Raw genomic sequence first — 16,167 nt, forward strand, 5'->3', positions numbered from 1 at the left:
ACAGTAAAGCTAACAACAATAAAATACTTCCTCTGTGATTCTGGGGATCATCTCGCTGATGCTGTTCACCTGCCCTTTGACCCTTCACTCTCCCGATTGCACCCTTTAATGCTCTCCGTCTTCTGTGTGTCATCTAGGTGTGGTAATGTTGTCGTTGTGTACTGTGAAATCGGTTGTTCATGCGAAGTACAACACTCATGAACATTAACATGACAGTGTTTGTGTGTGGCTGATAGACTGTGTGTGTGTGTGTGTGTGTGTGTGTGTGTGTTTGAATAATTCGTTTACGTTATTGTATTTGTTTGCATCATGTATTTTAGTAAGAAAAAAATAAAGTCTGCCCTTAAAAGTAATATTCAGGCCTGTCAGTCCACCAAAAGCATTTATATAAATAAATGTATTCATTATCTATTATTTTTATTTCATTAATGTTTAATTGATTAACGAGGTATGTAGAAAACTGTGGTGCTGAAGAAAATGTGCAAAAGTACATTTTAAGATCCATTCATTTGTACTAGAACTGTTAATATATTTTCATTAAATAAGCGTATTTAAGTGGTATTAAAGTGTATTTGTATAAAGACAGAAATGCAGTTATTTAGTAATATGACAGGTCACTTTGTGTGTCAGGGTTTTTGTCTGCTGTCCAGTCCAGGGACTCAGCTCTCTCTCTGCATCCCCCCCCCCCCCCCGGCTCTCTCTGTGAAAATGTTAACCACATCCCTCTGTTCTGCCCTCCTTTTTTTTTTTCTTTCTTTCTTTTTGTTTTTCTTTTCCTCCACCTCCTCCGGGAATGTGCTGTCGCTCTCTCTACCCTGTCTGTCTGTCCGTCCTCTCTCTGTCTGTCTCTGGCTGCGCTCTGTCAGCTTTAAAAAGGTTGCCTTTCATGAGGAACAGATCCAAGGACAAAGACAAGGCCAAGGCCATCTACCGGCGCTCCATGTGTAAGACCTCCGTTAGCCGCCATGCTAGCCTCCCCCCCCCGCCTCCTCCTCTCCCTGTCATCGTCACACAAGGAGAAACAAAGAGGACCGGTCACTGATCTCGCCGTGTCTGCAGTGTGGGGGTGTGGCTGTTTCAAACCTCCACTCAGGATTACCTCACATTTAAATTCATCTGATGTCTTTGAGAGATGTCTGACAAAGGTTTATTGAAGTTGGGTTGTATACTAATCGTCACCCCACGCTGCGTTTGGTGACATCAGTGACTCGTTCTTTTTTCCTCCAACCTCAACCCCACCCCCTCCTCCTCCAACCTTCTCCTGCCGCCTCCACCTCCTCCTGTAGAGTATATCTACTCTGTTATCTGCGTTCACCAGTGTCACTTTACACAAACTTCACCAACTGAGTGTGAAAACAAAGATTTAGGGTTAGTCTCACAAACAAACAGCATCATGAGTGAATTCTGTCTGTCGGTGTTTCTTACAGTTTGATTTTCATCTCTCGTAGTTCTGAGCCTCGGCTGCCAAAGCTTATGTTTCAGGGGAATTACTTTGCGGCGGGCAACTTATCGGGCAGCTTTGTCTTGTGCTCTTGTGGTTTCTTTTTGTTTTATGTATACCGAATGAAAGGCTGTGTGTGTGTGTGTGTGTTCAGAAACGTGACTGGGGGTTTGCCTTTCATGTGCCTGTGCTGTGTTCGCTTCCATCTTTGATTACAGCATGACTCTTAAAAAGATAATCCACCAACTGCCTGATCACCGCCGCTCACACTCACCATGGAGGACTTGAAATGGAGCCTCTCTGTCTCTCTATCTCTCTCTCTCTCTCTTTCTCTTGCTCTCTCTCTCTGCGTGCTGCATTTCAGATCTTATTCTGCTGACATGGACTCTCTGAGATTCTTTTATGTACGGTGCCGCAGCTCGGAGCAGCCCTGCACGTTTTCATGCGTCTCTATCTCCATCACATACAGCTCAGTAAACAAAGTGCATAAAGACAACAGCCTTTAAATGTGACAAATCACCCGTCCAAGAAAAAAGTATCTGGCTGAGATGGTGCAGGAAAGAAAAAAGAAAAACCATGTGGCTGCCATCTTTATGCACTGTGCACATTTGATTAGTTTATTTTTTGATGATGCATGTGCCGTGCATTCTGAAATTTGATGTTGCATTCTTCAAGATTAATTTATAATGAAGTATCAAGATAATAACCTCATACACATGAAGACACTGTGAACAAGATAAAGCTTGGAAACCTCCAGCTGAATAGATTTTCACCAAACTGTCTGCAGGACATAGGAAACCGTAGATTTCGTTTGAGCCATTTTGCATCCCCAAGTCACCATGTCCCACGAAGGGGATGCAAAATGACTCGGACATCACATTATAGAAAATAGTTTAATTTGGCTTTAAAAGCTGGGACATTACTTTAATGGAGATAAGTATAACTTGATTCTCTCCGCCCGTTCAGCCATGAATGACCTGCTGCAGACCATGGCGGTGGCCGGTGGCCCCGGGGCCCAGTGGGCGGGCAGTATTGAGAATCTTGACGGCGCTGAGGTCGGAGATGGCGGCATGACGGGGAGCAGCAGGCGTGGCGGGCAGCGCATGAAGGAGCTCGCCTTTTCCACCAACGCCATCGACTGTGCGGCACTCACCCTGCCCAGTGCGGGACGCAGCAGGGCCAAGCTCCGGCTTCAGGTCAAAGGTCAGGATGCTGCTATCATAAGGTGTAAGAATAGATCTTTAGGTACGTTTAGGATGAATTGTTCCCCGGTAAACATCCATATATGGTGGACGACAAATTCTTATGAAAGTGGTGAAATTGTTTTGGACCAGAGTGGAAACCAGCAGATGTATCATCACTCGTCTGTGTTTCAGCAGATAATGCCTCCTGCGAGGATGTTACCGGCTCCACCGACGACCCCAAGAGTCAAGGTAAGACTCAACATCAAACTGTCAAATGAAAAGGAAAAGCCGGGAGTCTGAGGGGACCTTTTAAAACCAGGAATGTGAAAAGACTTGAAGAGCTCCTGAAATAAAAAAGCAGGTCATGTCCCTGGTAGTGCTAATCTGTGGGCTGCGCTCCCACTCTTCAATTAAAACCTGATCTACAGCTGGAAAAGCAATTTTTAGTGGAGAGCAAAAGAGCGAGGGAGAGATCAGCCTCCAGTGGAAGTAGGATTGACTCCATTCCAGGCTTGAGGGTGTTATCCAGGGCCGTTAATCTCTGGTCAGGCAACTATTCATCTGTGCTGCTTTAATGTCGATGACCCAGTTGTTAAACTGCCACAAAACTACTGACACACATTCCTGGCACTTGAGCTCAGTCTGCACTCTAATGCCATCGCTTCTCTTTCTTTTAAACTATTTCTTTTATAAGTTTCAATTGTTCCCATCTACTTCAACCATTAAACCTGCATAGTCCCATATGATCGTGACTTCGGCTCCGCAGGGAATTGTTGGAGCATTAGTGCCCAACCTGGATGCTACTTAGCTGATGATTTCCCAGAATGCACTCATAAAATCCAATACTGCCAGACACATTGTTCCGGTACATCTCTGTAATGGCTGGAGGAAACTTCCCTCGACTCTCACACACCGGACATTACTAATAATGAGTCAGCCATTACCTCATCCACTACAGATGGTAATATACGCAAAGTCATCAGAGCACCACTATGTAACTTTTACTTAGCAACAGCGCCCCCTGCATGCACACATGGTGATTAATTCTGCGCAGCTGAACAGTGGATATTACCCATGATTCCCAGCTTCCTGAACCAGGAGAGTTGCCGTTGAGACAATCCGCCAAACTCTGTCTAGGATTCTTCATATTTTAAAAGTTTTGTCTTTGAATATTGGAGATAAACGCTGGTTTTTAATGAACGCATCTGTGTGTCTTATCAGGCCTGCGGGTGTATAGCAGTGCTTTGGCTCTGTATCCTTCCCCTGTGGAGCGTTAGGTACAGAGCGCCCTGTAGCATCTGTAGTAAGGGACAACGTCTTGGCACTGAATCCACACTGAGCCACAGACAGTGGGGTGGTTTGATACCAATCAGTCATGTGAAGGCTCTTTTTAAAATCGTAATTTGCTGTCGCTCATGTCCTGAAAAGCAGTTTTTCTCTGGTTTCCTCTCTACAAACACAGGAAAGAGCAAAGTCACCTCTTTTTCTTTCCTCTCACTTTCTACTTCTTCTCCTCACACTCTGTTTCACACAAGACATCCCATTTCTTCTTTTATTACTAATGATCTCCATCAGCAGTTATTCAGCACCAGATCTATCAGTCCTCCTTCTCCCTGGATTATGGCGTCCTGTTCCTCTCCGTCAGTAGCTTGAGTTCTGACCTCTTGTGGATGCAGCCTGGCACTCGGCCACCCTTCTTGTCCCTGCGCCTGGCATCTGCCATCTGCTGCCCCAGCAGGAGACGTATCTCAAACTGCCGGCGTGTGTCTACGTGTTACTCTTTGTGTTGGTGCATGTTGTAGACAATACATGTTTGTGTATGTGAAAGCTAACCATGTGTGCGTGCGCATGTGTCTTCCCTCTTATCCCTCACCCAGCCACCACCAGACCCTCCAGTCTCCATAGCAACAGGACCACCAGTAGTAATAGTAACAATAACTCCCACCTCGCTTCTCCTCTAGAGGGCAAAGGTACGCACCACCTTCCCTTGATCCCCCTCCTCCACCTCTCAACCTCTCTTTCTATCCTCTTTTACTCCCTTTGTCTTTTTCTTAAATGTCTTTATTTATGTCTCCATGGTTAAAAAGTCGAAAAAAGGAATTACTTGACAGCAAAATTATGTTGGATGTTATTAGATGTGAGGCTTTATTTTTCCTTTTAACATTACTTCACATATTGGGTAAATGTATATACTATAGCAAATAATAAATGTCTCCTTGGTGTAATGATGCCTCCCGTCCCCACAGGCACGTTGAACGGCAGCCTCAGCCGCCCTCACAGCGAGAGCAGCGGTGAGTTCAGCCTGAGCTTAGACCAGGAGGTGTGGTCGAGCAGCGGCAGCAGCCCCGTCCAGCAGCCCACCTCCTCACGCTCCTCCCACCAGAGCCCCCTGCAGCTGCGCAGGTCACTCGACCCGACCACTGCCGCAGGAGGCCCCGGCCAAACCCAGATCAGGAAGACGGGATCCCCGAGCAACGAGGTGCTCTCTCTGCAACAGTTCCTGGACGAGAGCATTGATCCTGCAGAGGTGAGGCATCTAACTCGATTTTAACTTGCTGATAAAGAAGCTTTTATGAAAACAAAACTCAAAGATATTCTCAGCTATGACCAGGCTGGTTTGCAGAGAGAGAGAATTTAGCAGCAGATTTTAAGAGTAAAATTAATGAATATATACTTTTGTATTCAACAAAAACTACCTTTGATAGAGCTCATCAATGTTTTGATGATATTGTACATATATATTATTGCTCTGTCTTTTACAGTCTGGCAGCCAGGAGAACCTCACTTTCGACTCTCCTTGCCTCTCCACATCCTCTGAGCACGTGCAGAAGGAACGCACTACCACAAAGGGCCGCGGCATATTACGCTCAGCCAGCGGCAGAGCGGCTCCGGTCAGCTCCGAACGCCCGCCCAGATCCTCGGCACAGCCAGGGCGCCCCACCCTGCGGAAGGCGGAGAGCACCCGCGTCAGAGGCTCCGTCCCAATGCGCTCCAGCCTCTCCTCGCAGGGGAAAGCCACGTCCTTCTCTGAGCGCCTGGACTCGGCCTCCTCCACGCTGCCCCGTGCCAGCAGCGTCATTTCCACGGCCGAAGGAACCACGCGGCGCACCAGCATCCATGACCTGCTCTCGAAGGACAACCGGCAGCCTGTGTCGGTCGACTCTTCTCCTCCAGTCGCCTCCACCAAGGCTGGGGTGCGCTCCACGCCTACAGCCAGTGAGTACCGCTCCAACCTAAAGGGACCCCTCATCACCACCGCCCCTCTGCCCAAGTCCCTCAGCTTACCCTGCCATAGCTTGGAGGACCCTGACCTCTCCACCCTCGAGTCCTTCCTCGGCCCTTCCTTCACTGTAGAGTCCGTGTTCATGGACTCCATTTTTAGCGAGTCAGGGGGCAAAAACCTCCCCTTCCTGTCTCTAAACCCCACCCTAGTTAGCAATATCAGCGGGCCGCCTGTTTCAAATAAACCCCCACCTGTCGCACCCGTCCCAAACCACGTTTCCACCCAAAACCAGAACCCTCCCTGCCAATCTAACGGCCAAATGAGATCCGGCCCGGCCAGCCTGGAAGCGTATAACGAGGGCGTCGACCCCAGTCGGGCGAATAATTCGGACCAGTCCCTGAACCCAGAGGACAACCAGTCCCTGTGGTACGAGTATGGGTGTGTGTGAAGGACGAGGAGGGTCCGGCTCGCTGATCTAACCTAAAGAACTGACGGACAAACGACAAATCCTCCTCCTCTGCATGTATTTGTCGGAGCACTGTCTATCTCTGTGTGGTGGATTGGTTTCCATGGTGCTGACTGGTGATTTGTTTTGTTTTTATTTTATTTTTGTCACCTCCTCCTTATTTCTGTCCCGTTGTGTTTCGGATTTTGAACGTCCCTCCGTCCAACAGCCTTCGCCATGTCGTCCTCATCGAATCTGTGTCACTGGCTAACAACATACATCATCTGCTTTAGTGGGATCGATTCATATTTCTGTTTAGAGCTTGAATGGTGAATTATCCTCAAGCAGACTTGTTGGAGACTCAGCCCAAAAATGAACCAGTTAAAACACCAAAGCATTGCATTGTGGGACAGATGATAGATTCACTTGTGGTTTTTATCATGTTTCATGGGAGAGGTTTTTTTTTTGTGTTTCACTTAACTGCATGGCTTCAATCTGTCTCTGTCATTTTGATTCCTGTGATCAAAATGTTCTTTTTGTTTCCTTTGAGTGTGTACTGTGTTTTGTTTTGTACATTTTTCTGTATTTTCTTTTGCATATATTAACTGGAGACCTTTTGGACAATGGGCTTTGACCTGGTCGACTTTGTGGGCTGGTGACAAAATGATGCAGCTTCATTCTCAGAGGGATCTGAGCGGAGGATTGAGTTGGTTCAGTGAAAGTTGACAGTGACGGTAGAGGAACACGACGAGAGCGATTATTATGTTTTAGGCACTTTTTGACAGAGTTACAGACAGAGAGAGTCGTAGGTTGAGAACAGTTTGCATTTATCTGATCGTTGTGGGAATGAAGCTAACATCATTTCTTTTGGTATCTGGAAACTTTAAACATCCCGACGCACCACACTAGAGAATGGATAATATTGATTATGTATTTTCAATTGATAAGATCTTGTACAGATTGTTTTAAGTTATAATCAAAGACGAGCACTGCGTAAAGTGCTGATACTAATGGAACCGTCTGCGTCTAGATCCTTATTTATTTCTGCTTTTTTTTTAAATTGTGTTTTATTTCTCGCTCTGCAGTGGCCGTTCTGAAGTTGCATGATTGTATTTATCTTGATCCAGAGTTCACGCTGGTGTAAAGAAGATGAAAATGTTTTGCTCACTGTCCACAGATGTAACATGAACATTGCCTTTGTCCTACAGATGAGGAGGGCAGAAAGTCTAAAAGCAGGAGCGGGGAGCAAAGCTGCTAAACCCTGCCCCCCCCCCCACACCCTGGTCTGTCTGGTACCGTGCTGTGAGCGCGTGGTGAGTGAGCGCTGCTCGAGCGGGACGAATAAGGGGCTGTGGTGGTGGTGGTGGGTGGATGGGGTTTGGGGGGGGGGGGCAGCCTTGTCTCCATGGGAACCTAAAACATGGTGTAACAGATGTCATCCATCATGCCGTGCACTTGCCTCCCCTGCTTCTCTAAGCTGTCCCTCCCCCACCCCGACCCCTCTCTGTCCCGTCCCACGGTCCCTGTGCTGCCAAACGCCTGCACAGAGCCTGACGGGACCCGGTCTGCATGGCATATGGGTTGATTTCACCACGCTGCTCTGAGTGGATGAACGTTTGTGCTCCCAGATCCCCCAGAAAGAGGAGTCCCATGACTCCAGCAGCACCGTATCCCTCCTCCCTGAAGCTTTTTGTTAAATGTGTCCCACTGCTAAAGAAAACTAGTCCAGTATTGTTGCTGCATGGCTTTGGTGTAGCGCTGAAATCCTTCCTCCCTTGACACTGCATGTAGACCCAGGCTGGCTGCTGTCTCCTCTTGTTCGTCACTAACAATCTTAACTGAAACAATTTCTGACTTTTAACCTTCTTCTTTCTCTGTTTTTTTACTTCTTCTTTCTATTTTTCCTCCTCCTCCTCCTCCTCTTCTTCACTTTTCTGATCTGTCTCCTTTGTCTTTCTTCTCGGACTCTTTCCACTCCTCTTTGCTTGCCTGGGACTCAGAGAGAGAGGTGGCCTTGGAGCTGTGTGTCTGAAGCCTAGTAGAGTTAATCTGCTGAGACCGTCTACAGTGAGAAAAGATTGTATGTCCCAGTTTGTTTTTTTTTAAACCCAGGACCCTTCAGTAGAGAAAAGTAACCTCCTGCTCTGTTTTGTTTTTCTTCCTTGAATCAAGGAAACAACAGAAAAATACTAGAAAATGTTGCGGTGACAGTTTTTTTCGTTTGAAGTCTGCTGTGGCAGATTGCACTGCCACGTGTCGGACTCTGAGATGTGCACTAGACTCTGTGGACTATGATTAAAGTGCCAATGTTCACTCAACAGCCAAAAGGGCGATCTTAACAAACCAGACTGATGTTGGACCTTCTGTGACAGCCGGACCTTCTTCTGCCCGATGCCATGATAATTGAAACAAATACTGTTTTTTTCCCAAACGGGCGGCACAAAACTCATCACTTAGTCTGGATCTTACAAACCATCTTCACCGCATGACAGCACAAACATTTCAGACTCAATCTGCCAATCATCAGACTGATGAATCACAATCTGCATGGAGCAATCAATCAATCCATCAATCAGCCAATCATCCCACTTCCTTTGTCCGGTCAAAGGTTTGAGTCCAGTGGGGATTTTTACTCGCCAGGATGCCAAAGGGACTGGAAGCCATGGCAGCTGTGTGATTGGCGTGTGCTGCCAATGAAGGTTGTGTGATCTGAGAGAGACTTTTGGGGGAATGTTCCAGGTCACCTATACGACAGAGAAACACCCTGAAACGCACCCTACATCTTAGCTTAAATTATATATATATCATCATACAGTAGCTCGTGGATCTAATCACACCACATCATGTCGTCTATCGCTTCCTATCCTGCTCTGACAGTAAAAATAAAGACAGTTAAAGCACACTGACGGTTCATAAACACCATAACATCTCGTGACGACTCTGCGAAGTACCGTTCATAAAGGAGGACTGGACTGTAGGTGACCTGTAACTTGCCCGGTGCATTTCCAGAATGTGTGCACATTTCTGTTGCTGTGATGTTGAACATGATGAGACCCAGTGTTTTTCTCCTTTTCCACTTTTACATAAACCCATTTGATGTAATTAAAACTCATCAAGACGAATGTGTGCCGTGTGTTTTATGGAAAGTATCAAAGGACATTTACTCAGGTGCAGTACTTCAGTACAGCTTTGAGGTACTTCAAGTATATTCATTTTATGCAATTTTCTACTCCAGTACATTTCACACTAAGTACTCCATGTTAAATTTCAAGGTTCAAAAACTACTTAGCTCAGCTCTACCTCATTCAACTACCATATAAAAGGGCTGGCAACATAATTATGCATCAATAGAAATCCCTGACAGAGCAATTTATTTGTAGTTAATCATTTCTAAGTAGTTAATTTTGGGCACATTTGCCTTTTTTTACTTTGTTTTATAGCTGCAAATACTTTGCATTGAATGTATTTACAGAGGTGTTTATAATATTTTGTCCTCCTCCTTCACATCAGTGATGGTAGACTGAGTACCAGAAACACGTCTATCAAATATTTGATTTGTGTTTCAAATATTTTCTCGTCATGTGTGAAAATGGGACAAAACATTCTGCTTAATGTCGAGTGTTTCAAAACTATGAGCTTCCATTACACCACAGTCGAGAAGCTAAATCCTATTCTTCTATTCGGTGCATTTTTCTCCTCCTTGGCAAAAACTTGGCCTACATTACCAACAATGCAGCTCGACCAGCTCTGGAGAGGATTCTGCCATAACAACTGGTAAGTTCAGTTTTTGCTGTTGTATGAAAAAACATGCAATCAGCAACATTTGTGAATTAAGCTACAACAATAAAGAACTGGACCCAATATTTATATTTTTATTAAGCATAATTTCAGTTTTCTCACAATAATATAAAGAAGAACAAACACTTGATTGTTTTAAACGTATAATTTTTATTAACTGTTTGGTCATGCAAAAATCCAGCATCCAATTGAAACTCAGAGTATAGACGTATGTAGCCCCTTTAGTATCAGGTTACAATACAATAAACTTACTTACAGAGGGTTAGGGTTTACGAGCTAAGGCTTCTCTAATCTTTTATGCATTTTAATGTGAGACAACATCACTTGATTTCAATACCTCAGACGGACCCATTTCATAACCTGGAGGATGCAAGTAACATAGATTTTAATTTCTTTATCAAGTAAACAGTGAAAAAAATGACCAGAAAGTAGACATGCATACTTCTTCCATTTGTAAAAATGCATATATAGTGCGGCTGCTGAAGATTGTGGTGGTTTCAATTTTCCCCTTTCAACATTTGTTTTGAGCATTTTCAAGTATCTTTTTGTTCCCTCACTTCAGACACACGTACTGTTTTCATCTGACATTTATTTCATATTTGCCAAAGTATCTGAACTCGGTTTGTTTAAACATTTGCATGTTTGAAAGTAAAATGTATATGAAGAACAGAGGACGAGCTGCTTTAGCTGCGGCCAATAATCTTTGTCTTCTCATAATATAAATCTCAGCAGCTGAAACAAGGAGTTTATTCTGTCCTACTTCAGTCAATTTATGAGACAATTACCGTAGGAAATTAATGTTCAGAATTTATGTAATTTAAATTTTAAAAACTTTTTTCAGAGTTCAAAAATTCAGATTTAACAAGAAATAATGTCCAAAACAAAAAACTGTAAATTCAGATTATTAGAGATTAAAGATTATACAAAAACCTGACAATCACTCAAATTACATGGGTAATTTTTTAATCTTGAATTGTAAAAATCTTATACATGAAAATATTAATTGACCAGTTGCCAATTCTTCAGATTCAAATTGTTTTCTCAGGAAAAATGTAGTTGTTAATATTAATGATGGTTCAGGTCCATTAAGGGACCCTGGTTCTGGAGAACGTCTTCATACTGTTCAAAGAACTTGATAAAACCATCCAAATACTTTGGCAAACCGATGACACAGCCAGTTCTAGACAACAGGTTAAGTTGAGCTGTAATCTAAACATTCCCATGACTGCGTGACAACACACACACACACGGAAAAGAAAAGCATCTCACCAGATCGGTGGCATCAACAGACAACAGGCCCAGAGCCCACAGCACAAACAGAACCAGAGCCATAAAAACACACATCACATCATCTCAGTACTGATTTTAAAACGCTTTGTTGTCATGGTGCAAAAAGTGTTGGGGGGGGGAGCCACAGTTTTAATGGCGTGTCAGATATGTCACAACACTCAGAGAGAAGATACAGCAGGACGATGCACACACACGATTTACGACAGCGTTAAAATCTGCTGGACTACGTCAGTGCACACACAGAGACGTGACATGTGGTGACGTGAAGCAACGTTGTGGTTTCTGACCATCGGACACCTCGGTGCGTGAGTTACTATGGAGACGGGACACACGGCAGGCCTCGTCCCTGCGCTGGCACAAAGTCACACGCTCACAAAGTTTCTACGACAAGGTTAAAGAAAAACAGTCTGACCACTGACACAGAGACGTGTTCTGTCCTCAGAGCGAGAATCTTTGCTCTCATGTGCTTTTGTAATGACGTGTTTCAATAGGATTAACCACACAAGTGTACCAAGTGTTTTTGCCCCAAGGTTTCAGCATCAACAGGTAGAGTAAAAAAAAAAGAAAAAGGGGGCTGATCTTCACTTCAACCCCCAATTTTTTATAGTTGTAGCTAAAACAAGTGATAAAAATATCAACATCAAAACAGTAACAACTACAACTTTTACAACAGAAACTGACAAAAGGGACCAAATCCACTGATTGCCATGAGCGAAGGTCCCACGACCCTCGAGCCGACGTAGCCCTCTTTCCCTTTACGCCTTTATCATGCTTTTAAAAATGCCGGGACTTCACACAGAAGAACAGCAAGTCAGGACGGACGATATACAAACCTTAAGAACACAATCGAAACAAGAGACAGGCATAAGGGTGACATCATCATCGCCGTCACACAGAGGGGAGCGATGGGACTAAGACGACAACAGGGCCGGAGGGTGAAGGTCACAGGGGTGACACGTGCCGAGTGTAAGAGGCGGGAATGATGGAAGCAGACGGGTGGAGGGGGGGGACGTTTTCTGGCGAGCGGAACCTGGAGTTGCAGAAAGGTTCGCTCCCTCAGAAGAGGAAACACAACAGCATCGAGTCTCTAAGTGTCTGTGCAGAAACAGTTCAGGCCGTTAGTTCAGACATAAGTCATGCTTCACACCAAACAACACATTTAAACACGTACAACTAAGACGGTGGCGTTGCTGTGTGAGTGTCCGTGCCGTGAGGCGCTTTAGGATTTGGCGCCACCAAGTGTAGACTGCAACTTCAGGATGAGCTGGCCTGGACGAGGCTCAACCCGAAAGCCTGAAGCACAGGGTTAATTAGTGTGTGCCTGTGTGTGCCTGTGTGTGTGTGTGTGTGTGTGTGTGTGTGTGTGTGTGTGTGTGTGTGTGTATTTACACCCCAGGACCTCAAAGCAGAAAAAACCCCTCCATCACTCCACTCCTCCCTGCACCCAGTACATAAATCACGTTTCCCTCTCTCTCTGATATAAATATCTATTTATACACAACTCTATTAAATAAAATCCCTGTTTTTGATTAAAAATGATCCTTTTTTTTTTCCAACACAAAATACTTTAAAATTCATAAGTCAGACGATAAAAATCAAACAGTTTAATGACACAATACAAAAAGTCCAAATAAGAACAAAGGTCCCTTCAATAACATCGCCTCAGCCCCTTTTATAACCTCGTGTCAAACCCGACACTTGAAATGGGTGTTACATTTTAATATTAAGATTCCCTCGTTTCCATAAACCCCACCACACACACGCCCATTAACTGCAAAACAAAACAACACTTCTATTAAAGTCAGCTGCTCCCTCCAGACACAAACAAATCCACTTTTTATTCTTGACCACCCCTCAGTCCTATTCGCTCTGTATGTGACGTGTATGTCTGTATAAAGAACTTTTTTAAAAACATTTTAATGCTTTTCCAGACAGCAGACAGAACAAAGAGGGGGAAATAAAGGCCATGGGAGAAAAGGGGCAGGACAGCACCACCCGTGTTGCCACCAGAAACATGCACCACCTGCAAGAAGGGGCCGACGTCAGCCGGGCCCCAGCCTCATCTAACTAGGGTTTGGACTGGATTGGTGTTGGTCGGTCGTTCAGTCAAGCTTTTGATATATATACTTGTTTTTGCTTTTTTTTGGTTTGGTTTATTTTTCTGGTAATATATTTTCCCCTCTTTTGTGTTTTTTTTTTTTTTTTACAACTTTCCAAGCAGCCTCTTCCCGGCCAGGATCCAGGTACCGATCCGGCCACGGAGAATAAATGCTCCAAACAGCTTTAGAGTTCAGGCAAAGCTGCAGGAGGAGAGAAGAAGATTTCAATTATAAGAGTGTAAACATTGTCTGAGGGGTCAGTTCACCCACATGATGGTTGTAGCATCGCTGATACGTTTGGGTTGTAAATAAACTCATTTAGAAAAGACAGAAAACCAATTTAACTATATAAACTGACTATATACAAAACTACCTCAAGGGGACACATGAGGTTAGAAGCCAACAGACGTCATGTTACTGTAAACTGAACCATCACGAGGACAATTTCATTCTCTTTGTATTGAGCTGGTGGCACAAATCTCAGCAACTGATCTTTAAAAACCCAAACTATCTCCATGGGTAGATCCCAGAATCCATGTTTCTTGGAATTTGGCTGAACTGACCCTTTATTGTGCATTACTCAATGTTTTCTCCACATCAAAGTTTACAGTTTGGAAAATATAGTTATTGGCTTTCATGAGAGGTATCGATGTCAACGTAACCGGCGTCTGGATCTGGATGTACAGGATAATGTTTGTGGGAATCCTTTCTGTCAGAGCCTCCAGTAAATTTGAGACTTTTCTGTTGTCTTAGTTTTAATACAGACACTCACTCATCAGGAGCCCTGCAGCAGGGACTAACCCCGAGAGAGGAGGGGGAGAAAAACAATAAAGCTTCTCTGTCTTAAGGCAACAAGCTGCATATTGTTTTTAAGAGAAAATCCTGCACAATAAAAACCTTCAAAGGAACCAAATAACCTTTGCAAAGTGTTTTTACAGTCTGTCGTAACCCGAGCACGCAGCATAAAACCATTACTGCACCCTTCAGACAATAACAGGAACATTACAGTGATGTATCATCACAGTACCTGGGCCTGGGTTGTCGGTTCACTGCAGCGGTGCCGCCGGTGCTCCTGAGCAGTGAAAGTGCACATTGAGCCATTTGGCATCGCGGCGATGCCACACGCGTGTTTCCTCCGACTGGCAGGAGCGCGGCCGGCCCTGGCTGTCCATGTACTGCGTCAGGCGGATGTAGGCGATGCAGGCGGCGTCCTCTCCGATCAGATGCACGTGGGGGTTGAGGATGGTGGTGTGCACCGGCTTGCTGTTTTTACTCAGAACTGTGGGGACGGAGTTCAGATGTTTGATTTATCTGGTGTCAGGGAGCATTTAACATTTAACACGTCCTAATAACTGAGAAGCACATAGATGTTGGTTGTGTCGGTTGATGTATTATGTTATAATGAACTGTGGGAAATTCCCTGTGATTATTACTGAACTGTTATATCCATCACACACACACATTGTCGTTGGACACATCTGTAAATTCAGGCTGGGTACAGATATGTATAAATACCAGGCGTGAACAGACAAATTAAACACTGTCCCATTGTGATCGGATCTCTTAGGCCTCTGATGACCCACAAAACAGACCGACACTGAACGTACGATTCTCAAAGTAGAACTTGTGAAAGTCCATTCCCTCCACCAGGTTTCCGAGAGCTTCAGGCTCAAAGGACGTGAGTCCAGGGTCACAGATTCTCCTGTCGGAACAAGAACGATCATGAGGTTCCTGTGATTTGAACTTTTCAAAGTAATGCTGATTTTACAAGAATTGTAAACAAGTCACTCAAAAGACAACACGTCCACAGACTTTTATGTGAGTGGAATTTTCAAACTCACGTGTAAGCCTCAAAATCCCCGTTGTTGATGGCTTCAATCAGCTGCTCTGTCATCTTTATTATCTCCTGTTTACGAGCTGGAAGAAGTGAGATAGAAAGACAGATGAGGGAGGAGGGCAGGAGACAACTGTTTGGGAGTGTGAAGATGCAAGTATCGCTCCTCCTGCTCCTCATTTCACTGAGTCACTGCCTGACAAGGCCGCAAACCTCTGACATTTGAAATAAGTTCATCAAATGGGCACCACCTCCGGTAATAACGACCGTGACATTTGAAGTCAGCTTGTGCAGAACACACCACACTGTTCTCTCCACGTTACATCCAGTGAATCACTAAATGTCTCCAAATATGAACTTAACTAAGCTCAACTGAGCTTCTGGTTCAACAGTCACAACCTCAAACAACCCACAACCCAGTGAATCTTTCTTTTCCAATAGCACCAAACTATGCAAAAATAGAAATTACTCAGATACACCAGAAACGAAGAGATGTCAAGAAAATTAAAGTGCCAATCCAGAAAAGCACAAACTGCAAACACACACCAGAGTTTATGGATATTTATACAAAAAAATGACTTTATTTCACTGCACTGGCAAATCTGACAGCTGTTCATAAAAGTCTCTTTAAGTCTTCAAACTGTGAACAAGTGGTAAAAGAAAGTTAGAATTGTTTGAAAGCTGCTTCAGGAGCCTTTTGCAAAACCACTGCACAACCTGCACGGCACTTACTCAGTTCGTCGCTGCTGCCTGTAGGGGGCGACAGATTGGACTCAGGTTCAAGACAGGGGCTCTGAGCTGAAGGGACTGTGGGGCCGCTAACAGCCTCCTGCAGGGCACCAGCTGCAGGTAC

At 44.6% G+C, this 16,167-nt stretch overlaps 2 protein-coding genes across 54 annotated transcripts in view; one reads left to right on the forward strand and one right to left on the reverse strand.

Moving 5' to 3' along the window:
- The window catches only part of ccdc88ab (coiled-coil domain containing 88Ab), a 56,085-nt gene extending 46,670 nt beyond the window's left edge, over nt 1-9,415 (forward strand). For 3 of the 15 annotated variants that reach the window (XM_069539305.1, XM_069539307.1, XM_069539312.1), the window contains 6 exons: nt 867-944; nt 2,408-2,644; nt 2,818-2,874; nt 4,503-4,595; nt 4,872-5,152; nt 5,388-9,415. In XM_069539305.1, the coding sequence (XP_069395406.1) occupies nt 867-944; nt 2,408-2,644; nt 2,818-2,874; nt 4,503-4,595; nt 4,872-5,152; nt 5,388-6,296 (1,655 nt within the window). In that variant the 3' untranslated portion in view covers nt 6,297-9,415. The remainder of the gene's footprint in view (nt 1-866; nt 945-2,407; nt 2,645-2,817; nt 2,875-4,502; nt 4,596-4,871; nt 5,153-5,387) is intronic. The other 12 variants (XM_069539306.1, XM_069539308.1, XM_069539313.1 and 9 more) reach the window with 8 other exon arrangements.
- Nucleotides 9,416-10,221: 806 nt separating this feature from the next.
- The window catches only part of camk2g2 (calcium/calmodulin-dependent protein kinase (CaM kinase) II gamma 2), a 46,999-nt gene continuing 41,053 nt past the window's right edge, over nt 10,222-16,167 (reverse strand). For 23 of the 39 annotated variants that reach the window (XM_020092944.2, XM_069539337.1, XM_069539335.1 and 20 more), the window contains 4 exons: nt 15,322-15,397; nt 15,088-15,182; nt 14,508-14,759; nt 10,222-13,681 (listed from right to left, as the gene is read on the reverse strand). In XM_020092944.2, coding sequence (XP_019948503.1) covers nt 14,527-14,759; nt 15,088-15,182; nt 15,322-15,397 — 404 coding nt within the window. In that variant the 3' untranslated portion in view covers nt 10,222-13,681; nt 14,508-14,526. Of the gene's footprint in view, nt 13,682-14,507; nt 14,760-15,087; nt 15,183-15,321; nt 15,398-16,046; nt 16,158-16,167 lie in introns of all 39 variants that reach the window. The other 16 variants (XM_069539323.1, XM_069539322.1, XM_069539321.1 and 13 more) reach the window with 1 other exon arrangement.

This window comes from Paralichthys olivaceus, chromosome 14 (assembly GCF_024713975.1).
Source record: "Paralichthys olivaceus isolate ysfri-2021 chromosome 14, ASM2471397v2, whole genome shotgun sequence".
NCBI classification, from domain to species: Eukaryota; Metazoa; Chordata; class Actinopteri; order Pleuronectiformes; family Paralichthyidae; genus Paralichthys; species Paralichthys olivaceus.